At 48.2% G+C, this 25117-nt stretch overlaps 2 protein-coding genes across 3 annotated transcripts in view; one reads left to right on the top strand and one right to left on the bottom strand.

Annotated features, from left to right (window-relative positions):
* The window catches only part of SUFU (SUFU negative regulator of hedgehog signaling), a gene marked incomplete at both ends in the record, with an annotated part of 81068 nt that extends 70510 nt beyond the window's left edge, over positions 1-10558 (bottom strand). For both annotated transcript variants that reach the window (XM_079535406.1, XM_079535407.1), the window contains 2 exons: positions 5829-5963; positions 10383-10558. In XM_079535406.1, the coding sequence (XP_079391532.1) occupies positions 5829-5963; positions 10383-10558 (311 nt within the window). The remainder of the gene's footprint in view (positions 1-5828; positions 5964-10382) is intronic.
* Positions 10559-11249: 691 nt separating this feature from the next.
* Positions 11250-23172, top strand: ACTR1A (actin related protein 1A; the record flags this gene model as incomplete). Its single annotated transcript, XM_079535808.1, has 11 exons — positions 11250-11297; positions 15670-15734; positions 16545-16620; positions 17403-17528; positions 18323-18447; positions 18581-18797; positions 20630-20722; positions 21410-21584; positions 21953-22014; positions 22375-22415; positions 23070-23172. The coding sequence occupies 11 exons, from the start codon at positions 11250-11252 to the stop codon at positions 23170-23172; spliced, it is 1131 nt and encodes a 376-aa protein (XP_079391934.1).
* Positions 23173-25117: the final 1945 nt, after the last annotated feature.

Raw genomic sequence — 25117 nt, 5'->3', positions numbered from 1 at the left:
CTAATGGCATCTTATATAAGATGCTATTACTAAAAGGAAACATTTTTTTGCTGGTCGTAGAACTCTGCAATTCTGTGCCCTCTCCCTTCCTACTCTGCCATGAAACTTCCTCTCCGCTATCTCAGAAAGAAGACTAAACAGAAAAGCAAGCATTACATCTGGGGTCAGACTCTGCCAGACAAACAGAATCAGGAAGAAAAAGAACACTGAGAGCTCAGTGCCCACCTTGAGCTCTCCCTCCTCCAGCCTTAACTCTTGTAGCTCCTTCCACTGAAGCTTACCAGTGCCATCTCCCACATCACTCCCTTTAGTTGGGGCAGATGCTCTATCTCCAGGAACAGTACCCAGAAGGTCCTCAACTTGAAGATCTGTCCCCAGAACCCAATCTTGCTTCCCTCTTCCATGTGCTGAAGTGGTACCAAGCAGTCAGCCCTTACTGAGCAGGTGTCATTTTCCTTCAGAGCTAACAGCCTAGGGAAGCAAGGTGAGGATGAGGAGAGAGGGCTTGCACCACTCTGCTGTTATTTCAGAACAAGTCCTGAGGTTCCTCTATGTGAAGTATGCACACAGAAAAGAAACTGGATGTCAAGAAAGATGGAAGAAAACCTTGGGTTTTTAATAATTTTCCTGGAATTTCAGGCTCAGCTCCCAGTGTGATCTGATCTTTTATTTCTCCTCTTAGACATGCTGTATCCTACAAGAGTTGCTTCAAAACATTCTCTGAAATACCAATGCATAACCACCACCACCACCCACCTCTAATTCACTGTCTTCTGAAAAGTCCTTTATTTTACTGCATTTTCATGAAAACAAAGAAGGGCAGAGTCATCTCCACCATTTTTAAGAAGTTCACAGTCACCTCGGACTTTGGTGTAATATTTCAGAGGTGCTTTGGGCACGTGGTTTATAAAGCACTTACGGGCCCATTAAATACCAAAATTTAAGGCTAAAGGCTGGCAGGCTGGGGGCAGTAAGCTTTTGGATTTATTAAAGGCTACAGAACTAAGAGGCCACTAAAGTGACAGCTGTCAGCACCACTCCATCCTATATTCATGCAGGCTCAAAAGAGAAGCCAGCACGCACTCAAAGAAAGAGAGCTCTCATTCCAACTTTCAGGCTATTTTCTAAATACTCTTTTCAAGCTCTTTTCATACTTGGAAAAAGCCTTCCAGAAAACATCCACCCCTCTGCAAGCCTCGCATTTGTTACCCAATCCAGTTTTGCACTCCTTTTTCTTCCTCCTGGCTCTAACAAGCATCCTTGCCCCTTTACAAGTTAAGGTCATTCAGAAGATCTATACACGCCAGCAGAACACAAGCTGGATGGGAGATCATGAAAGGCTCATGCTTACCCTTACCTTTAATAGGGAGGCACCACCCACAGAGACAACACGCTCTCCCCGGCATGCACCGCTCCTTCCCCATCCCAACGGGAAGCAGCGTAAATCAAAAGGGCCACAGCAAGCTGGAACCTGTTGTCTCGGCAGGTGGTACCACGCATCTGCATCAGAGATGAAGGCAGCTGTAATCTCTCTGGCTTTATGCAAATGCAATACTGCACTCAGCCTCCTAACAAGCTGCCAGAAAGAAAAAAAAAAAGGAAAAGCGCACTGTCGATACGAAGTTTGTGTAGATCAGGACACTCAATTATTGGGATTTACACAAAAGGCTGCACATCAAAACACAGCTGGCATGTTTCTTCCCAGGACGTGGGAAGGCTGCAAGTACAAACCTTATCTCATAACCTAGCCACAATTTCAGTTTTGCTTTCTGTTGTGGCTCTGAGTTACAACCTTGCAATTTTAATACAAATAAGGCTATTTGGGGTTTTTCAGTCATCATATCATCGTGATTCTAACATTCCGTGCACTTTAAAAATCATTAACAAGAAGAATGAGTGCTTGTGGAACTACAGGAATAGTTAACTGGAGATTCAACCTTGACCTGTAAAATAGAGACAGAAGGCAGACTGGTGAAAAAACACACAGCTTTTGTGCTCCCTGGGATGCACTGATAAGCTCTGCCAGCACATGGCATGGCACCACAGCAGCCAAAGCTGGCGATGCCATCGATAGAGCCTGAATCCACTTCCAATTACTGAAGCCAATTTCCTCTGATGCCTGTTCTCCACACAGCCAGAAGTCACTGTCAGGATTGGAAGCTGTGGGAAGCACCACATTCCCAATGCACAGAGACAGGTCCCCTGCTGCTAGCTCTGCTGCAGGGCAGTTGCTGCCAGACAGGATGCAAAGGGAGCAGGACCCAGCCAATCTGTGACTTCACACCTTACCCACTCACTGGTCACTGCAGTGAAGGATCTCTTTCAGAAAGCAAAAACAGTCAGGAAGAAGCAAAAGCTGTACTCTAACCCTGCTGAATGGATTCAAGAACTTACATCCCAGTTTTGATTTTAAAGTAGATAGAAGAACTTTAAAAAAAAAAAAAAAAAAAAGAGAGAGAGAGAGAGAGGGAGAGAAACAACTTGCAGAAATATCCCAGAAGGATTTCTGCTGCCACTCAACTTGTGTAGCATGCTTGAATGGAGAGACTTATTGCCATGCAGACAGCTTGGCATGAAATCCCACGGTAAGGCCTGCAGTTCCCCAGTGCTGTCATGATGTCATGATTCAGGATTTTTAGAGCAATCAGCTCAGCACAGCTGGTGTCATGGTTGCCATTATACCATGAAACACTGAGTGTTTTTAAATGAAAAAGGCTCCCCCACTTGAAATTTGTAGATTTCTTCCATGCTATTCTGTGGACTCTTAAGAACAGGCCAGAGTTCTATAAGCAGAGCATAGCTGACATTTAAGCAGAGCAGGAAATAGTGCTGTTTTAACTGAAAATAAATCTGTCAACAAGGAGGCACAAGGAGAGTTCCACTTCAGACTTTTCAGGTTCTTATTAAAAATATAAATTAAAGTCAACATTTTCATGTTACACGCTACATCTGTTTGCTATTTCATTATAAATAAAAATATAGGGGCCTCCAACTCAGCCCCAGTTCACTCAAAATAATCATCAGAAAGTCGTTCTCATTTAACACTCACTGTAATTGGTTTAGATTGTCCTGTATTGCCAGAAGAGGTCCACAAGAAAGAAGCCATGTGTTATTCAAAGTCAGGCAGGAGAAGAACGAGGCACTTGGCAGTGCACTATCTGTCCCCTTCTGAAGGATGAAAGGCAGTGAGGTTATGGAAACGTGCCTCTGTTGCCACAGTCTTTCTGTCTGTCGTAAGCAGGTCCAGCACTCTTTCAGAGAGTTGGAAAACAAATAAGGAGCCACAAACCATCAGCTATCTCCAGTGGCCAGTGCAGCTGAACAGAGCTCAGCGTCCCATCAGCTTTCAAAGAAATCCTGTGAAGACTAAAATGATGTGCCTGTCACCCTGCTCTGTCGCCAACCATCCTGCAGGATGCTTTTACCTGAGACAGCAGAACTCCAAAGTCCTTTGAGCAACAGAGACCATTACCCACAGTTTTAAACATGGGCTTCAGTACATTTCCTCCTGAAAAAGGAGAGCTTCTTGAGCACACACAAAAACCACCACAGTCCTGTAAGCATGCATGCAGTGCCAGCCTGGTGGCATGCAGTCCATGCAGCGGTCGTGTTTTGTGAACAGGTGGCAGAGACTGCTGCTGGGAACAAGAATTACTGGTGGGTGCTGAGCTCTGTTCATCCACCCTCAGTGCTCACCCACCAGCTGGTAATTTCAGGCTCACCATTCAAGAGATGTGTAGGTTTCGACAGCTTTACCACATCCATAATTGTGCAGTAAGATTATTTGTAACAAAGGCAGAGGCTATCTTCTCGACAGCACATGCAACATTCAGTTTCCTAGCTCCAAGATCGAGGCTAAACTAAAGGTGACAAACAGCAGCCAGCTGAACCTCACAGGACAACTGACACAGAGATGCCTTGCTCCAGCCCACAGAGAAAACAGAAATGCACTCGTTGTACGCAGGGCACAGAAAGCACTGACAGTGACCAGTGGCTCTGTGCTTGACAGGTTCCTGCCAAAGCAGGGGGAAAAGCTCCAGCTCACCCCTGGCACAGAGCGTAGTACCCATGTCCAGAATATTTTTTTTTTTTAAATTCCCAGACGCTGCAACCAGCACAAGGCATCTTCCATTATCTCAGTCTGAATTTCCAGACCAAGTTATACAACAGCATGAAGAGTTTGGTGGCCTCATTCCTATAAGTTTTTCAAGGTTGTTACGTACCTGTGCAACACTTTCACTCCCAAGTCCTCCACGTCAGAACAACAGGCTACAGTCTAGCAGAGAGCAGCCTGGGACTGAGAAACCAAAGCATGTGCCACAAGAGGCTATGTCCTTACCTAACTTGCTTTCTCATTCCTAAACACACATTAAGCCATTCCTCACTCTTCATACCTTCAGCAGAGACTCCCACGGCCTGTTGCTGCTCTCTCTGCAAACCCGGCCCGATCAAAGAGAAGAGTCTCATCGTGAGAAATCTTCAGGCTGACAAGCCACCAAAAAGAGGAAGTCAGCACAGCACTTACGCCCTCCAAAATTAACTTCCAGTAGAACGAGGCTGGAAAACACAGGTTGCCTAATCTTGGCAACCTCACATTTTCAGTGGTAAAGATGAAATCTCACGACTTGAGAACAAAGGCATCACATGAAAGCCTGCATGTTCATGGCTACATTCTTGTGAAAGCAAGGGAAGGAAACCTTTAACTTCATTTCTTTCATTTGCTCTACCCTTTCTCCGCCCCAGAAAGTAACGAATGGAGTTTGTTGCCAGATGTTTTGGTTAAAACGCCCCACAAGGGTCTCAGCAACACAAGGTTTCTGTGTGAACTCCAGTCTTAAAAGACTTGATTTCTGAAAAGCAGACCTGTATCCACAAACGGGAGAAACTGCCTTGAGGACATAGGTACAGTTAAAGAACTGCTTGACTGTTTATGTTGCAATAGAAGCACCCAGGTAAACAGAACACAACCTGCTGGCTGAAACTTAACTAAAATGAGCAGAAGAGGAAAAGCTTGGATGAACAAATCTGGACTTTCGTTGCACCATTTACGGTGGATATTCAGCCTGCAACTGCCAAACAGCACAAGACAGTTTAACTAAACATTAACAGAATAAACCTTCTGACATTTCTGCCTGGTTAAAAGTTATGGCCCGAGACTGCGAAAGCATGGTGACTACCACTCACTTCACTGGAGTTAAGGAGCAAAGTCAGCAAAAGAAAGACAGGGGTAAGGTTAGATCATGTTGACTGCCTGATCTAACACAGAACACCTGATAAAGACGGCTCATATCAACAGGTTAAGATAATGACTTGATTATACTTGTTATGATAGACTCACACTTCATAGAGTAGCCACTGGGGTGGCAGCTCACTTGCTGACAGTAACACTGCTGTGCCAGCAATAGGAAAAATGCCCTGACAGCAGTTTTGCAGAGTAAGTCATTAAGCATGCACAGGGAGGGAGCAGAATTTAAGCATATAAACATAGCAGATTACCAAGAGTAGAAAAACACAAGACTTTCAGTTTAAGGGGAAAAAAAAAGCTTCCCTATGAATTAAAAAAAAAAAACAAAACAACACAAACATGCAGAAATCACTCAACTTTTTAACACTAACAAGGAAATATATTGCATGCAAAGTCCAGTGAGGGGAGCACAGTAACTCTTCTACATCCAAGAACAGGCACACGTCACCCTTACCACGGCCTACAGTATTCTCAGCTGAAAAACAGCTGTTCAAATAATATAAACAGCAGGCCAGGGTTTTACCTACATTCCCCAAATGTGACACAGAACTCAGCACAGCAACAGAACTCGGATAATACTTACTCGTGTACTCTGTTGTCTCCATACAAGTCACTTAACCCAAAACTGACATAGTGCCAGTGCTCAGGAACGTTCAGCGCTGGGTTTCCTACGTTTCTGTACATGCTAACGTAGTCCAGAGGATCGGGTCCCCCCAGCCTGCATTAAAATCAGAAAGATTCTTAGGTAAATCAGTTTATTCAAGACAAAGAAGTCTGCATAGGTGCTCTAAGGGACCTGCTTTAAATCACAACTAGTGACAAAAATAAGATTTGCATGGTCAAATTACTCTTTAAAAAAAAAAAAAAAAAAAAAAAAAAGGTTGGGTTAAGTCCAGGAAGGCAAAGTGCATGTGTGCAACATACTACAATGTTTTTAACATTAAAGCATGAAAGCCTCTGGAAAATCATAGCAAAACCTCCTCAAAACAATCACAAAATTATAGCAGTAAAAGAGCAATAGCTGTATGTACACTGAAAGCTCTTAATTCAGGCCAGAGGTACATTCCTCACTGAAAAACAACACGCTACTCCTCAAAGCACAATTCGAAACACCTAAGTTCTGAAGAAAGTAATCCATAGCTCTGAACGCAGACACGGCAGTTAAAAGAGCAGAGAAAACACTGATTTAGAGACAGTACCAGCACCTGTATAATGCGTGAGCTGCGTAAATCAAGGAGCAAAAGGTGAGCGCAGGCTCTGCTGCAGCACAAGGCTGGTGACTCGGCCACCAGCAGAGCCTGGCAGCCACCTGCTACCCAGGGACATGGGGACATGGTGGCCATGCCAGCAAAGCCCAGTGCTCAACTTGCTCAGTGCCCCGCAGCCATGGAGCAGGAGAGAAGCAAAACTGCCTTCTGTACCCAATTCTCCTTGAGTAAAACACTCCCAACTGCTCAAGATGAGAAAATCTAAACTAAGAACACCACTTTCATTCAAACTACCTGTTAGCTTAATTACCATCGACTGCAGCACCTGCACAGATCCCAGCGCTGCCATTTGCAGGTTTCAAGGCATACCTAAACTTCCCTCTGTTGCCCTGGAGGTTTGCATTTCATTCTGCGCACCAGAACCACTGCATGAAAAGTATACAAACACCTCAGTTTGCTGCCACGATTAAAGTACTACTGCCTTATATCAAATAACAGCAGGCTTGGGAAGAAATAGTCACAGCAGCATGCTCCAGGACCCTGGAAGTGCTTCCGCCCTCATCTGGACGCAGGCACCCTGCCCTGCAAGGGAGTTCTAAGGTGATCAACCAGCAAAGCACTAATTGCAATTCTCCTGATTTTGGACAGAAGGGGCACAGAGCACGACAGCCCCTCACAATTCCCTTCCTTGCAAGTCACACCAGGCTAGCTCTGGCATCCTGGGACTGGCTGGTAATGCAGCCATGAGAAGCGTGGGTTGAAGCAGTGAGCATTCTGCCCAGAGCAATGGGACTAAGACCAAAGGAATCGCAGCCTGGACACAGCCACAGTACCCATGAAACATGGCATATGGGGTCCATCTTCACACACATTTCAGAGCCCCAAGAAGTGCTAATGGGGTCCAGGCCATCTTCCTAGCCCAGTGCTTGCAAGGAAACCTACCTGGGAAACTGCAAGTGTTGATTTCCCCCCGTGCCTGGCTCTAAAATCTTGTTCTCAAGCTGGGCAGAGGCACATGGCCCCATTCTTCTGAGGGAAACAAGCAACACAAGCATGCAGATCCCTTGAGGAGAGACCCACACAGGTGCTCAAACAAAGCTACATGCAAGGAAGGCTTCAGAGCAAGAGCGCTCAATGCAGCAGTCAGAGTGCAAAACATGAGCAACTCCTCAGAGCTGACACACAGGATTCCCAAACAAAGGGAAAACGTCCCCACCTGCTAAGCAACAAGCATTCCCCTCTCCCACAAAACCTGCTCCTAAATTGGGCTTAGTAACACCTCAGATGTCAAATGAGTCAGATGGGAGCTGACACACACGTTCTGACACCGACAACACACCGGGCAAACCCTTAAACTGCCCCTTCATGGCACAGCACACACACAAGCACAGGAGCACCCTGCACTGGCTTCAGGCAGCCCCCTCCCCACAGCACAGCCAGCATCTCACCCCTGGCAGAAGAGCCCCACAAGGGCTGTGGCACAAGCTTACCCCATCTGGGGGCAGGTTTTGCTGCTGCACCAACAACTCCTGCCCAGGTACGTCCTGCCCTGCCGCCCACAGTGCTCCTGCAGGGCTTCACCTCATCTCACATCTGCATATCAGTATGCGGGTTCACACAAAGAGCTGGAAGCGTTGGAGGAATTTATTAAAGAGAACCCAACTTCAAAGCTGCAGGTATGGTACAAATTTGTTGCATTCTCCATTCATTGTGCTCATTCAGGAGAAAGAAGGGCAGCCTCAGGGGAAAAATGGTATTTGCATCTGCATACAGAGCTTTCTCTGGATGCTGTTAGGAGTTGCTGAAGTGTTTGTCCAGGAGAAACCCAAAGCAGGCAGAGGAAAGAGCTCCAAAAGAGAAAAAATAAAAAAATAAAAAATTCCAGTTCATTTCCCCTGAACGCTTTACGTGGGGTCGTTTCTGGCAAATACATACAGCCAGGAGCTCGTGCAAGAAGTTTCAATGACAATCAGGAATTTTCTCCAAAGATCTGGAAATCATGTTAAAAAAAAAGGCTAGTTCTATGAAAAATCCCACACAGCTGAGCCCCTTCATTCCATGGGTGTGTGATCCTGAAGGTTCTCCAGCTGTACAAAGGAAGGATCTACTGTGCATGCCAACATCGCAGCTTCAGCTACCTGAACAGAAATAATTGCTGCTAACAATAGAGAAACCAATAGCTATAATTATAAAGCTGATTAGCGTTACAATATTTATCTCAAGGCACAGAACTTTGCTCAGCAGTTTCTTTTCATCTAGACCAGCCCTTATCTCGCAGCTCTGGCAAAGGAGATCAAGCTGCAGCAGAAGCCCTTTTCCCAGGCTCCATGAACATCAAACTCCAGGTTTTGCCCCTTGGGCTGGCCAAGGGAGAGGAACAAACAGGCTGGGTCACTATCACAAACCTCCATCTCTCTCTGTCTCACACCAATCTGACATCACACTGGCCAGTACTGCTCCAAGACAGTGACAGAAAAGTAAGCACTGACTCTCAAACCACAGTGGTTGGAAACTCACTGAGCTCGCCCATCCCAGAGTAGAAACAGGTGTAAAAAAAACTGATCAGACCCTCACTGCAGTGCTGCAGCATTGACCAATGCAGATGACTAACAAATCACCTCAGCTCACTCTGCCAGTTCAAGTGATTAACTAAAAATGCTCTAAGCAACATGGACCAATATATATTTCTTGCTTGAAGCTCATTAAAAGCACATCTTCAAAAAACAACAGCAACAATGCAGCTGTCGGAGCAGAGCACAGAGAGGATATTATTCTGCTGCTCAGGATTCAGCCAAATAAGACACACGGGTTAAAATGAACTGTAAGTGTACAAGTTGAGCTTTAACTAAACTTTTTTCAAAGTGCTGGACTGGCAACCAGTCAATGGTTCACCAGACAGACACTCAGACATCAGATCACCTGATCGTGCTCCTCTGATCCAGAAGAGAGGGCTGAGCAGAGAATGAGGACAAAATCAAAAGGAACAACTTCCCACAGGACTAGATACTAGACACTTATCTAGCTAAACATCCAAGTACTTCCTTCATGCCACTCTCTCACATAAACAACTGCTGTTACTGTGTCAGACACTGTGTCAGCGGGGATGGGAAGAAACAACAGATTCTCAGTCTGCGGTAACACGTGGCAACGCACAGCCAAGAGAAGCTGCATCTGTTTCTCAGGTTTGCAGGCGCACACACAGCACGCATTGGGCCATACACGCACCTCGAGCTCCAGGTCAGCAGACAAAGTTTGAGCCTTCTGCCCAGGAGAAAAAACCCCATCCCCCCCATGAACTGCCGAGATGAGGAAACACGCTCCCTTCTCCCACTACCTCGTTCCATCCCCACTCAGAGAAGCGCCGCACCACCCCAGAAATACCTCCTCCACCTCCAGTTCCTTCCCCGAATCTCAGCTCTCCAGCACAGCCCTCCCTGCACCCAGCACGCTGCCCCTCGCACCCTCAATTCCATCACACCCCCAGGCCCGCACAAACCTTCCTATGGCATCTCCTCCCAAATTCAGCACCCAACGCCCCGCCTCCTCACCTTCCTACCCTCTGCTGCCCCAGCGCCTCTCTCTGACACCACGCAACGTCCACTCCCCCCAACCCCCCTGAAACCCCACACGGAGCCCTCAGCTCCAATGCTCTTTGCCCGTGACCCCTCCGGGCCCAACGCTTCCCCACAACTCCACACACGGCCCTCGGCCCCAACGGTTCCTCACGACTCCGCCGTTTTCCCCAACACTCCTCCAGCCCCACCGCTCCCTTCAGCCCCACGCGAGGCCCCCGGCTCCTCGGAAGGCCCCACCAGCCCCACGCAAGGGCCCCCGAGCCCCACGCGAGACTTCAGATCTGCACACGAAGATCTCCCAACCCCACACAACGCCCCGGGCCCTGCCGCTCCGCCAGCCCCAGGCTGCCTCACCAGTACTTGAGGATGGCGGTAACCTGCAGCGGGTTGGGCTGCTCGGGGTACAGGCGGCGACACTCGCCGTAGATCCCGTGCAGGCCCGGCGGAAAGAGGGACGGGAAGGAGCCGGAGCCCGTGCCGGAGCCCGCCCCGCCCGCGGGTGCAGCCCCGCCAGGCCGCGTGCCCTCCATGGCCCGGCGGCGGCAGCTCCCGGCCCGCTCCTCTCCCGGTCCGGCCCGGCCCAAGCGGCGCTGCGGGAGGAAGGGGGCGGGCCCCGCTGCCCGGGAGACGGTGATGAGCAGCGCGGCTCCGCCAATAGCAGAGCGCGGCGCGGAAGGCGGCCGCGCCTCTCTACCCCCGCCTCCGCGCCGCGCTGTGAGCGCGCCCCCTTGCGGTGGAGAAGTGGCAGTGCTTCAAGGGGAGAGGGGCCGCGGGGGAACCGCGAGGGACGTGAAGGGGTGCGGGGCTGTGAGGGAGCCCGACGGAGCCACGGGGCTGCACGGGGCGTCCTGCAGTCGCGTACAAACGTGAAGCTGACAAGCGGGCAAGGACTGCCCTCGAACCCACCCCCGTTGGTAAAATGAGAAACGGTGAAGCCAGGCCCAAGCCCCGCCCCCAGCACGCCGCGCTTCCTGGCGGGAGGACACGGGGCCGCCACGCACTGACGTCACGCCGCTTCCGCCTGCGCCGTGTTTACGTTTGCGCCGCACTACACTTCCCGGCATGCCCCGCTCCCCGCCTCTGGCCCGGGACTGCACTTCCCAGCGCGCACCGCGGCCGCAGGAATACATCACCCAGCTGGCTTCGCGCCGCACTTTTGCGCATGCGCCGGCGCCGGTTCGGCTGTTGCTCCCTGACGGGTGACTGCGGCGGGTCCTCGCCATGGAGTCCTACGACGTGATAGCGAACCAGCCCGTCGTGATAGACAACGTGAGTGTGGGCGGTCGCGAGTCCCGGTGCCGGGAAGAGCGGGGGGGCCAGCCGACCGCGATCCCTTTGTCATCGGGGGCGGCCGCGCCCCGCCCGCCGCCCCCCCCCCACCCGGCTTGGCCGCCGCCTCAGGCCCTCGCCCAGCGCCGTGCGCTGCCTCCTTGGACGGGGTGGGGCCAGCACAGTTAAGCAGCCTGCGATTGGCTGGGACGGCCGCCTGTCACCCCCAGAGGGTCGCTGCCCCTCACTGATGGGGAGCGGCCCCCGCCGCCGCCGGGGTGTGTGCGGGCTGTGAAGGGCGGCGCGCCCCCATTGGCTGGGGCGGCTGTCAGTCAGCGGGATGTCCCGCCACTACCTGCCGGAGCGGGGCCCCTCCCGGCACGCCCTTGCGGGGAACACCTGCGCCCATTGGCTGGAAGAGCCGTCCGTCAACAGCGGCTGCATCCTGGCTCCGCTGCCCCGCTTTGTGCCCTGGGGACAATGGGGCTGCTTCCCGGCGTGCAGCGGGCCCCGCTTGACCTGACTCCCGGCATGCTCCGGGCGTGCTCGGCTCTCCTCGCAGTGACCGCGCAGTGCTTCGCGGCCTCGCAGGCCCCGGCCCGAGCCGGTGGCGCGCCCGGAGGAGCCGCTCCCAGGGCGGGTTGCGTCAGCACTGGTCTGACAGCAGGGTGTGGTGGTGCAGATGGCTGCCGCCGCTAACAGCATGCCGCCTCAGCACGGGGCAGGCCTGCAGGGTTGAGGTGGATGAGAGCGGTTATGTGGGGTCCTGGGGCCCTTCGTGAGCAGCCCTGTAGCAGCCTCTGGGAGGAAGGGTGACAGAAGAAGTGGGAGGAGGGAAGGGGTGGAACATGCCCAGGAGCCTCCTCCACAACAGCGAGCCACAAGCTGCCGCTCCTCCCTTCTGGCCCCATTGGTGCTGATTCACATTCTGCTGTGTAAAAGGGTTGGTGTTTGTGCTTCCTTCATCACCTTCCTTACTATGGAATTCTGTGGTGATTGTTCTCTGTTCTGCCCTCATGAGGCCCCATCTGCAGCCGGGTCTGGGGCCTCCAGTACAGGAAGGATGTAGAGCTGTTGGCGTGGGTCCAGAGGAGGGCCACAAAGATGCTCAGAGGGATGGAGCACCTCTGTTATAAAGAAAGGCTCCAGGGTGACCTCGCTGTGGCCTTTTAGTACTTAAGCGGAGCTTACAAACAGGAGGGAGACCAACTTTTTATGTGGGCTGATAGTGATGGGACAAGTGTGAATGACTAAACTGAAAGAGAGGAGATTTGGGTTAGATGCCAGGAGGAAATTCTTTACTCAGAAGGAACTGAGGCACTGGCGCAGGCTGCCCAAAGAAGCTGTGGCTGTCCTATCCCTGGAGTTGTGTAGGGACAGGTTGGATGGGGCCTGGGGACCCTGATCTGGTGGGTGGCAACCCTGTCTGTCAGAGAGGGAACGAGCTGATAGTGTCACTTTCAAGCTAAAACATTGTATGATTCTCTTGTGAGCTGTATGATTTGTAGATCTTTTCAGGTGAAGTCAGTTGATCTCTTTATCATTGATCCAATTCTTCTCTACAACTTGAGCTCTCTGAGGCAGCTTTAGTTTTGTTTCTTCTGGAATCACAGCAGGGAGATTGTTGGAAACTTAAAGGAAGAACTCGGGCTGATTGTTGATAGAAATGAGGGAAGTAATGCTGACCTGCTGTAGTGCTGTTACCAGCTAGCTGCTGAAGTTGCTTCCAGGCACTGTGAGGATGAGTTTATTGTGGTAGGGTCACATAATAGCAGTCCGTCTCGTTTCATCCTGACTTAGTTACTTAGCACAACTAAGTATTGCTAAGATTGCTCCCCCTCCCCGCTTCAGGCCTGAAGAAGGGCTCGTGCTGCTGGAGACTGACTGCATCTTTTTTAATTTAACAGCTGGTCTTACAAAAGCTTTGCTTGCATCCTTTGTAAATGAACCTTCCTCTCCATGAATGAGCTGCAGAATGAAATGGTTATGAGATCTGCCCTTAATGCTTGCAGGCCGAGCCTTGCGGTGACATTGCATTTTTATACTTGGGAGTTCAGGCAGGATAGGAATTGGAGCTGCTCAGAAAGGTGCTGCTGCTTCTGTTACCTCAGCAGGGCTGCATGTTGGGGAGCTGCAGGCGGCTTCTTGAGGCTGAGTGCCCTCCTGTCTCGTGTATGTGTGTGTAGGGGAGGATGGGCTGGGGGGACTGAGGTGGTGAACAAGCCTGGGCCCCAGCCTGCTGTGCCAGAAAATGCTATCAGGTCTTTGTAGTGCAGAGATAGAAAACGTCTGTCCTTGGTTTGCCTGCAGGCACTGGGAGGCACAACAGTGCTCAGATCCCCTCCCGTCACTTCTCAGAGCAGCCTTCATCTCCAACTCCAGGAAGGAGTCTGGAGCACCTGACATACTGAAGTTCAAAGAAACTGAGTACTTAAATTTTAAAATGCATAACTTGCTGGGAAGCTCACCAGGATGTGCAGGGTAATTTTTGGCCTGTTATAAGGAAGTTTTGCTCTCTGCATTAAAACAGGAGCATCATTGTTCTCCTGAAACCACTTCCCAGCAGCAGACTTGTGCTGGCCGTAAAATCAAGCACTAGCTGGAATAAAATATTCAATGAGCACAATATTCTGATAGTGCCTATCTTACTGCATTTGATTCGTTATCATTATTTTTATTTTTTTAACTGTGAGACTTGACACAGTTATGTGATGATATCATGATGATATTATTTCCCAGGCATGATGTTATTTATAAGCTGTGACATGGAAAATCACAATATTGTTTGTCTTGTTCCTGGCTTTGCTTTGAGGTCACTGGTTGGAAGGCAGTGTCTGCCTGGGGGGCCGGCTTCTTACCATGGCCAGTGCTCTTTGTTTCACCTGTGCCTGTTAATGCTGACGCTGGGAGCTGTGGCTGGTGCCAGCTTGGGGTCCCAGCACTGCATCCCTGTTACATCTTTCATAACCAGCCATGTGCAGTTGCCAGTTTTCCTGGTATTCCTTTTTGCAGATACATCTCTGCAAACCTGATTCTGGCTGTCTTTAGGTAGGAGCACCTGTGCTCTGGTGGCAGGGTATGCCTGCTCTCTGCAAAGCCGGGCGCCTCACCTGAACCAGCTGACAAAAGGAGCTTGAGAATTAGGCCCTGGACTGTGTACTGCAGTGGCTGGCTGCCCCACGTTCCTTTCTGCTGAGCCTGTGCTGGCTGCTGACTCCTCTCACCATGAAGCAGATGGCTGGGGCTTTCAGCATCCCCTGCAGCCAGAGCTTAGCTGCACAGCTCCATGCGTGTGAGTGATATTGACCCACACGGAAGAGGTGGGAAGGGGGGAAGCAGTTGAGGAAATGCATTGCTGTTCGTTTTAAAACACGTTGAGAATATCCTCAGAAACAGAGCAGTTCTGCTGCAGGGCCCTTGAGAGTGAATGGGCACTTCTTCTGTCACTGGTTTCAGTGCAAGTACACCTGCATTGCTCCCAGTACACTCTTCTTTCAAGAAAAATTGAACAGAAGAGCTTGTTCCTGTGGTACTCTGGGATTAGCAGTGAAATGCCTTATCCATGGAAGTCTGCTCCATACCTAAACTTGCGTGTTCCTGCAGGCTCCTTGTTGCTGTGAGATTGTTGTGCACGGATGGGAAATGGAGTGGGTGAGGCTCAGCCTGGCCCCAGGCTGGCAGTTGGTCTCTGGGATGTGCATGGGTGCTGCCAGCAGGGACGGGAGCAGTGGTGCCGAATTCTCAGTGCTGAGTCTCTGCCAGGGCCTCCCTGCAGCTGCTTTAACACTCCGTGCCCACAGCCTGCACTGCTTTGTGTGGTGCAGAAGGCTTCTGGGTTTGCTCCTTTCTGACTGCCATGCCTGATCTCAAGTTCTTCTTTGTCCCTTTTAAACAAACCCTGTCCTGTCAGCCACTTTCCCAGCCTCCAGCCTTTCCTTTTGCAGTCTGACTGGTGTCTTTGTTGCTTTCAGACTCGAGACCCATTTAGTTCCCATTTTAGACCCATTTAGACCCTGTTTAGTGTCTTTACTGGTCAGGTTTCTGTGACCTGCCACCTTAGTGCCAGCTAGCTTATCCCCTGCTTGAATTTCTCTTCCCTGTTTCCACTGCAGCTTGTTTCATGCAGCCTACTTGCAGGACATCCTGGGACTTGGTGCCTTGTGTGATGCCTCGCTGCCAGGAAGGTGCTGGTTACTCCCCTCTAGTGGCTAAGCTGGTCTGCTGACACCTTCCCACCCCCAGCCCCGCTTGTAGAATTTATTATCCAAGCTTTATTCCTAGTAAAAAGGAGAGGATCTGGCAATGCTGTTATGTTAAAATTTATGAAGATTTCTGAATGAATGATAAGCTCATGTGTTTGTTTCTCCTACAGGGTTCAGGCGTGATTAAAGCAGGTTTTGCTGGTGATCAAATACCGAAATACTGCTTTCCAAACTAGTAAGTACTCTGCTGGTCTTGATCAGTTCTCAATCCATTTACTCATTCTTAGATATGTAGAGGGGAAGGGTGGTCCAATTTTATAGCAGGAGAAAGAAGTTAAGCTTTTTCTGCCTGCTGTACAGAAGCATTATGGAGAAAATGTCTCCACTGTTAAACATAGAGATTTTTCTGGGGAAAAAAAAAAAAGAAACATAAAGTATGTTTTATGTCATCCCCCAACCAAAGCTGTAGGATCCTTTAGTCTTGAGACATGGGGTCAAAAAAGACCAAGTTGGGTCTTGAGGTGTGGATCTCTCCTTTTGACATGTAGGCTGAAGTCTTGATTCTTGCCATTCTTCCTTGAAAGTTTTCTGCCAGGTTTATTGGAAGGACTGCTGGATCAGGAGCTATTCGGAGCAATGCAGACTTGTCTGTATAGTGAGGTGGGGTGTGGGACTCTAGATGTCTCAGCTGACCTACGTAAGGTCAAGCAAACCTGAGTGGTCTGTCTGCTCAGACCACTGCTCAATCTGGCCGTGTTTGCTCTAGGCAGTGTTGGAATCCTGAATCATCAGGGAAAGTGTGGCCAGACTCAACTGGCGCATGTCCCATTATTTCAGAAATGTCTGCAATTTGCTCCCTTCGCTTCCGATTCTGGGATTAGTTTACAGAGCAAACCTGAGTCTGTCCACACTTGGTACTGCCCTCAGGCTCCGTTCCTGCTGTTAGAAAGTGCTGACTGGGGCTGACAGGAAGAAAAGCTAGTAAAATGTTGGATGTATCAGAGTTGTCTCTCTAGAAGCATTTATACTCTTATCTCCGTTCCAGTGTGGGCAGACCAAAGCACGTTCGTGTTATGGCTGGTGCTTTAGAAGGGGATATTTTCATTGGTCCAAAGGCAGAGGTAAGAAAACCTGTGTCACTTCACCTCTCCGTGCATCTTGCTGTGCTGCTGTTAGAGGGGCTGTAGCAGTTGCACTTTAAGCATGTTAACTGCTGTGCTTCCTTGGTATCAGGGTTGGTCAGAAGAGCAGAATAGACTGTCACTTCTTTTAAGTGTGTCCAAGCTGAAGTGGGAAGCTTCACAAAATTCCTGTGTCAGCCTGCTGATCACAGACCTCTTCTCTTAGTTTCAATCCACTTACCCAAGTCTTTTTGTACTTATCCTTTTTTTGTAGGCTACTTTGAAGTCTGTATGGTTACATCTCCACTTTCTTGACTGGGAACTTTAGAAATGGACCCTAGTTGGTTGCCTTTTATCTCCCTGGTGTGGACAAGAAGGTTGCTATTCGCAGTGCTTCTTTTTGTCAGCATGGTCTCATAATTGCAGTGAGCCCACAGAACTACATTCCCTGCTATCACCCTGCTATGTTTTACATCATGGCAGAGCTGGTAGAACAAAGATAATGTTTGATAGGTGTCTGTGTGGCTCAAAACATGTTAGGAAAGGAAAGTGCTCTGCAAACGTGTTCCTCCTTTCTATAAAAAGGCCTACTTAAATCTCATGAATACTTCTCTGGAAAAGTGCTTGTGGTTATTGTTCAGTCTTTGTAGTGTATGTTAGAGACGTGTTGCTTTTTAGTGGGACTGGGTAATTGAGTCTGTCAGATTAATTTGTAGTCAAAATGCTTAGAAATGGAATTGTTAGTTTGTGACAGGTATGCTGTATTGTTTCCATTTGCTCAGGAGCACAGAGGTCTCCTCTCGATCCGATACCCAATGGAACATGGCATAGTGAAGGACTGGAACGATATGGAGCGCATTTGGCAGTACGTGTATTCAAAAGATCAGCTTCAGACTTTCTCAGAGGAGGTGAGATATCTCACTATGTAGAGGCACCGGTGTGTTTCCTTTGTGTGCATAACACCAGGAGCCTTTGAACTCCAACAGGCAATCTAGGGCTCTTCCTTTGTTTTTCTTTCTAAGCTCACCTGTTGTTCAGTTATGTTCTTTTCACCTCTTATGAGATACTACACAAGAAATGTCCAAGCAGAATTTATCCTCACATCTCCTGTACATTTGGCCTGACTCAAAATCTGACTTGCCGAAAATCAATTGTTATTCACTCCCTCTCCCTAATGATTGTGCTTTGCACCAAGTGCAGCTGACTGTTCTTGTTATGTCTGTACATCGGGCATATCCACTCAGCAGTGACATGATCTGGTCTAAAGAGGAAGAAAGACAGTCATGCATTCTGGAAGAAGCTGGCCAAAAAGTAAAAGACTGAAAGCAATAGGTTGTGTCATTGGTGTAGGAATATTTCTGCCTGTATAAAATATGGACTGTATGCTTTCACCCTTTCTAAGGCTGCTGTTTTTGTTGCAAATTGTCTTCCTTTTGGAGTGATCTTGATCATCCTTCCTGGCAAAGGCTCACTCACACGGTGGACTCCCTAAGATTTCTTTATGGCTAGACCAGAGCCCTATTGCTTCTCCAACCTGGTAGAGATTGTGTGTTCTGTAATACAGCTCACCAGCTGCAATCAGTCCCTACTGCGTGTCCTGTTGTACTAGTGGTTCCTAAAGAGGAAAAATTAGTAGCCATTCTTGAGAGCATACATCTAGCTGCATCCTGGTTATTACAGCTTGGTTCTTTTTCCTTACCAGCATCCTGTGCTGTTGACAGAAGCACCACTAAACCCACGCAAGAACAGAGAACGTGCTGCTGAAGTGTTTTTTGAGACCTTCAATGTTCCAGCACTATTCATCTCCATGCAGGCTGTGCTCAGTCTGTAAGTACCTCTCATCTTCGATGTGCACTTGCAAAATGTTTCTTGAAATCTTTTCTTTTTCCCCCCACAAACAAACAGAAAGAAACGAACTGAGAAAGACCACGTTAACATCCGTCTCGTGTCCCTTTGCTAGGTATGCTACTGGGAGGACCACAGGAGTGGTGCTGGACTCTGGGGATGGCGTTACCCACGCGGTGCCCATCTATGAAGGCTTTGCCATGCCTCACTCCATCATGCGGATTGACATTGCAGGCCGCGATGTCTCGCGCTTCCTGCGTCTCTATCTCCGGAAGGAAGGCTACGACTTCCACACGACCTCAGAGTTTGAGATTGTCAAGACCATCAAGGAGGTGACATAGTGTCTGTTTCTGTGCTTATCCACAAAGATTTCTGCCTGTTGGAAGTCATCGCTTCCTAAAATGTAGTGGGAAGTGCCAGCCTACCTAGCTCTGAAACTCGTTCCTTTATCTACCGAAGGGAGGCTAGATGTAAGATGACTAAGGGACTGGAAAATCCCTCATATGAGGAGGGATTGAGGGGGCTGGGGCTTTTGAGCCTGGAGAATAGAAATTCAGGGAGGATTTCATCATTGTATATTAATATCTGAAGGGAGAGAGCAAAGAAAACAGAGCCAGACTCATTTCAGTGATGTCTGTTGACAGTATGGGAGGCACAGACTGGTGCACAGGAGGCTCCATCTGAATGTAAAGAAAAGCTTTTTTTTTTTAATATAAGGGTGACTGAGCAGCAATTTTATCAGCTCTGATATCCTTCACTAGTATTTGCCTACTCTTCAAGCGAAGACTTTAGAAAATCCTTGGTAGTTTGGGATCGCAATGGATTGCTGCTGTTTTTCTCTCTGTGGAAATAATTCACTCACGGTATTCATATTTATAAAGGCTTTCTTTTTTAATGCAGTGTTTAGTGGCCTTGTAGTTACGCAGCAGTTACCTTGGCTTCTCTTGTGTTCCAAGAGAAGAGGGCAGAGGTGGGACAGTGAACAGTAGCTCAGCTGGTGACTGCCCACCGTGGCTTTGTGGCATCACAGTTCTCATACAGACAGGTTGCGCTCCGATTTCAGCAAGGCTTTGTGTAGCTTAGGGCTAGCTATGCATTTGTGCCTTCAACACTCAGATCAGTACTGCTGATGCGTGTCAGTTACTGCCATGCTGTTGGCCTCCATCACAAGCTTTAACTGCTGCAGAGAACTCTGGGCTGTGCCAGCAGCCAAGGCTGGAGAACATCAATGAGCTGTTCTTGAGCCTGTGACCTAATGGAAAAAAAAAAATGTGATGGAAATAGCTTGCTTGTTCTGCACGGCTGCAGCTCATTGTGGCTGTGCAGAGGAATGAGAGCTCTTCTGCCTATTGCCCAGATTCTTTGAAGGAGACCAAACAGTGGAACAGGTTGCCCAGAATAGAGGATGCAGATTGTCTCCTGGTGGAATTGCTCCTAGTGTGATTGGATGTGGTTTTGGATAACCTGTTCTAGCTGATCCTGCTCCAGTAGGGAGATCTCTTCCAACCTCAGCTGTTCTATGATTCTGTTAGATGCACTTTAAATCCCCGAAAGATAACAATTTCGAATAGAAAAGCTTACCTATGTAAGAAAAATTACGGGCTGCTGGAGCAGTTTGAAAAGTAAAAGGGTTTGTTTTCTTTTTCCTGTAACTTAGAATGTGGTGAACAATAGGAATTGAGCTGTTTGGGCTATGCTAGGAAATTTTTGCTGCTAGCTATTAGTTATAGTTTTAGTTATGTTTCTTCTGAAACATAACAAGGGACTTCGTTCAAGCTCCTAATCTCTTGCTAAATTGCCTAAACCCACCTCTGTAGGTAGTTAATGCCATTAAAGGTGTTTTAGATGCTTGCTTTGCTTTGTACTATGAAAGGTTGAAAGTGCTCACAAGATCATTATCCCACCAGTGCAGAGGGAGATTACTTCTTAAGCAGTGAGAGACAAAAACAAAAGCTAGTAAAGCAGTGACTTCAAACTGTAAGTAGTGACCTTCAAACTGTAGTTTGAAGAGCAGATAAGGTATTTTTCCTGATGTGAACCCAAAAGGTCTTTTCCTCAACACAAAATAGTGCTGAAATTGGTGTCTCTGTAGTGAGAAAAGTATTTATCAGAGGTCTTTGGCTTTACCCTCCTCATCTCATTCTTTCTGGCTCTGCTTCTTCAGCGTGCCTGCTATCTGTCCATAAACCCCCAGAAGGATGAGACTCTGGAGACTGAGAAGGCTCAGTACTACCTGCCAGATGGAAGCACTATTGAGGTTTGTAAAAGATGGGAGATTTAGTGCAATGTGGGGTGAGACAGGATAATTTTAAAGACCAAAATGCATGCCAGGTTGTTGAGCTGGGGCACTAGAACTTTTAGGGAAAGAGAGCATTATTAGAAATCTTACTAATTCTACTAGAATTCTTGGGTAAGAGTAAAGCATGACCATGGAGACTGAGAACTGTTTGAGTGCAGATTCTGATCTAGTAAATCTTGATGTGGATCAGGTGTGGAGCGTGGGTTGGTATCTGCAAATTATGCTGTGGTTTTGTATGTGGCTTTTTTTCTGCCCAGATGAACAGAAACTACTGGTTTGAAGAGTGACTTGGGAATATTCTTTAATGGATTGAGCCTTCTGTAGAATGGTTGAAAGAGAGGAAATACAAGTCTTACCTCCAGTACCAGAGGTGGATCCATTTACTTCTCAGCCATGGCCCAGCTGTATGGAGCTGAGCAAATTTCTTCATCTCTTTCATCTGCAGAATAGAAATGGCACCTTTGCTGGAAGCTGTAGGTCGAGATGGTGGTCATTTGAGAGCTAATGATGTAGCATGAATGTCCAAAAAAGCTTTGTTCCTCTGAAGTTTTATCTCAGAGAGAAAGACACAACCTGGAGGCTGTAGACAGTGAACTGTAGCACACTGCTGTCTTCTCCCCTCTGTGCTGACTTCTCTCCTTGCAGATCGGCTCTGCCCGCTTTCGTGCCCCAGAGCTCTTGTTCCGGCCAGACCTGATAGGGGAAGAATGTGAAGGACTCCACGAGGTGCTCGTTTTCGCCATTCAAAAATCAGACATGGATCTGAGGCGAACACTTTTCTCCAACATTGTGCTGTCTGGTGGCTCCACACTTTTCAAAGGTTCCTGTCTCTTGTTTTTCAGTGGGCTATTGATGTAACTTACATCTTTTTCTCACCTCGTGTGAAACAGGGGAAATAACATCCAACTTGTCCAACTCTGTTCTCAGGGTAGTTACTGTGAGAAGCAGGAGACTGATCCCCGCTCACGAATTTTCTGAGCCCTAGTCATAACAGCATACATCTGGTCCCTATGGACATAGGTATCCTCTGCCAGAGCCCATCAGCCCTTAACCACAGGCAGACAAATCCAGATAGGTCCTAGTTTTCCCATTCAAACCCTGCTCCGCTGTACGGGTTCACACTGTTAGCAGATGGAACTCAGGATTTTGCTGAAGGGTTCAAACTGCTGCTATTTTTGTCTTGTGCAGGTTTTGGAGATAGGCTCTTGAGCGAAGTGAAGAAACTAGCTCCAAAGGATGTCAAAATAAGGGTAGGAGCATTCTCTTGGGTGTTTATCACATACTGTGTGTTGTTATGTGATCTTTGCCCTCTTAAAAAAAAAAAAAAAAAAAAAGCCATGCTAAGAGTGTAGCTGCCACGTGGTTCAAACCAGTAACAGCCTTATTGTGATAAACAGTTGTTTGTTTTCATCGTGGAGAAGGTAGCTCCTCTGACAGCATGATTTCTGTTCAGGATCTGGTCCACAGTGGTTATTTTGTGGGGGACCTGCTGGGTGTCTTTTTAGTGGGAGAGATCATACCTGTGTTAGCTGTTGGGAATTCAGGGCAGCATGCCAGGAGGAGCAGACTGTAGTTTGAGGTGGTCCTGACTGACTCTCTTCTTCTCCTAGATATCAGCTCCTCAGGAGAGATTGTATTCTACGTGGATTGGGTAAGTGGTGGTGGGTCTTGTGGGAGGAGAGCTGGAGAATTGCAGCCTGTTGGCACTTACACTGTTGTTCCTGCTATTATGGTGTGTCAGGAGGGCATTACTCCTCAACCACGTGCTACCCAGCGTGGTTACTGAGCCTCCATTTGTGCTGTCAGCCCCATAGCTCTTTTCATCCTTAAGACACCTGCGAGACTGTTTTCTCTATCTTAACCAGTCCTAACGTCCACATAGAACATAACTCATAACATTAACATAGAACAACCTCATTGGTAACACTTTCCATAGGGCAGAGGCAGTAGGTACGTTTCTCCTCTTGTGTCCATCTTTGTTGCTCATCAGGAGAACTAAACTCTGCTCCAGAACCGTAGGAAGTGAGACCAGTGAGATCCCATGAGAGTAGAGCTTGCTGCTTTACAGCAGTGTCAGCGTGGTGTTTGTGAGTGTGGCTCGTGATAGGCTCTGTAATACCAGCACATTTGAGGCTAACAGGAGGAGAGGTGACTGTCTAGGGAGCATTTCTTTTGTACGCAACCAGGAGCCTTGGCACCTTTAAGTGTGGAAGAGTTGTACAGCAGGAACAGCTCTTCCCTGCAGAGATGTAGTGACAGTGTCCCCAATGTTCTCCTTTAATCTATCATGTCTGTCTCTCCCCAGTGGCTCTATTCTGGCCTCGCTGGATACTTTTAAGAAAATGTGGGTTTCAAAAAAGGAATATGAAGAAGATGGAGCTCGTGCCATCCACCGAAAAACCTTCTAGCCCTGGGACCTATCCTCAGTCTCCTCTGAAGACTCACTTCAGTTCTAAACTCGCTTTTCTGAGTCCGAGTGTCTGAGAGCTGCCTGTATGTGTGTGTGTGCGCCAGCATGCCCCGACGTCACTGAGCAAAGACAACAGCAGCAGGAGGGTTGGATTAGTACTAACTACTTTTTTTTATTATTTTTGTTGTTGTTTTTTTTTTTAATGGAAAGGATGAAATACCAGTCTGCTTTTCTTCAGAATGGCCCCTTCCTTTTTCATTTCAGTTCCTTAGTTTCTGTGTTACGATCACATTTGCCACTGTAAAACAAGCAAGGAAAAAGAAGGGAACAGCTTAGAATCTGCCTAGCAAGTCAGAAAGGAGCTAACCACTGCAAACTGCTCACGTAGGCTTTAGTCAGCCTGACTGCAATGCCTGGATTGTCTGGAAATACATAGCTGAAGCCCCATAGCTACTTTCTTCCTCAGCAGTGTCTCCACCATCAGTAGACTTTTGAAGTTGTTTTTAATGTCTTTTGTTTTTTCTTAAATTGAAAGAAAGCACATTCTGAACAGTTAAGCCCATTTGCCCCCACTATTTTGTGTGTGTGTGTGTGTGTGTGTGTGTGAGTGTGTAACTTCTCAGACTGATGTGGGGTTCTGTGCCACAGCTGGAGAAGATGGTGATAGGACTTAGTTTGTATTGCATGGAGTAGAACAAAGCAATCTCTAATCGGCTTTCATTATGCTAGACGGTTATTCTCTTGTTCCTTCTTTTAAATACCTTTTCTCCTCTGGAGTGAAGGCACTTGAGCGTCCTCCCTCAACCTGCCAAGACTTACAGCTTTCATGTTCTTTCTCTGCAGGAGTTGGGGCTGCTTCCCTCCTCCTCTGCCACGTCAGGGCAACGGAATTATGTATTTTCAGCCAGGCATAACTCTTGTGTACTTCATCCATTTGGGGGCAAAATAATAGTTGGAAAGGTGCATTGTAATGTAAGAATTGTTTTATTTATTGAAATCTCTGAGGATATCTCAAATACTGACCATAGCACCTGGGACTTGTTCTTTGGGTCTTCTTTGAATACCTGCTATCCGGCTGTCCATTGTTTTATGTTAACACTGTTTACAGCACACATGCTTAGCATAATAACTAGTCAGCCCTGCTACAGCACTCAATAACTTTTTTTTAGGAAGTTTTGCTGTTCTCTATGAATACACTACATGAGAGGACAATAACTTGTATCAGTACGTGTACAGTGATGTGAGCAGCAGGGTTGTGAGCAGCAAGCTGTTGCAGTGGCTGTGTTCTGCTGTCCCACTGAGCTGCTTATGCCTTTCTGCTCATCTACTGGCTGCTCTTCTGTAGCTGCTGTTTCTACAGAGATTGGAAGGCCTCCAGAGCAGCTTGTGTTGGGTTGCGGCACTGTTAGTTGTGAGTGTTCTTACGCATTACTTGGTGCTCATTTGTTTCACCACTGATTTTCTGCAGTACCTGGCATTAGCAGTGGGCCTGGAGTTGCTTGGTGGCAGTTCCTCTGTGTTCCCCTCCTTTCTCTTCATTTCCACACATCACCCTGGGGTCACTCTCCAGAGCCAAGACAGGCAAAGAGCTGGAAGGCTGCAGTAGCCCTGCTCCAGAGGCCTGGCAGAAGCCTGTGCACTGCCCCATCAGACATGAATGTAAGCAGGTAGCGTGCTGCTCCAGCTGGAAGCACATTCTCAGGGCTCACTGCTGGGCTCGGAGAAGTTGGAGGGAGGTAGGCAGATTTGGTGGTCTGTTCCCAGCCGAGGCCACACTGCTCGCTCTCCTACTCCTGTCAGAACAGATTGTATTGAAGAACAAGTCAGATAGAGAAGAGCTGTCAATGCTCAGCCTCGTTCCGACAGAAGATCGTGGCAGTCTTGCTGATTAGCTGCAGCATGCAGAGAGAAAAAAAATCCTCTCTATTCACCTATCACATGCC

Source organism: Tetrao urogallus (genome assembly GCF_951394365.1).
Source record: "Tetrao urogallus genome assembly, chromosome: 5".
Lineage (NCBI taxonomy): Eukaryota > Metazoa > Chordata > Aves > Galliformes > Phasianidae > Tetrao > Tetrao urogallus.
Note: the sequence above shows the minus strand (reverse complement) of the source record. Positions and strands in the feature narration are given on the sequence as shown.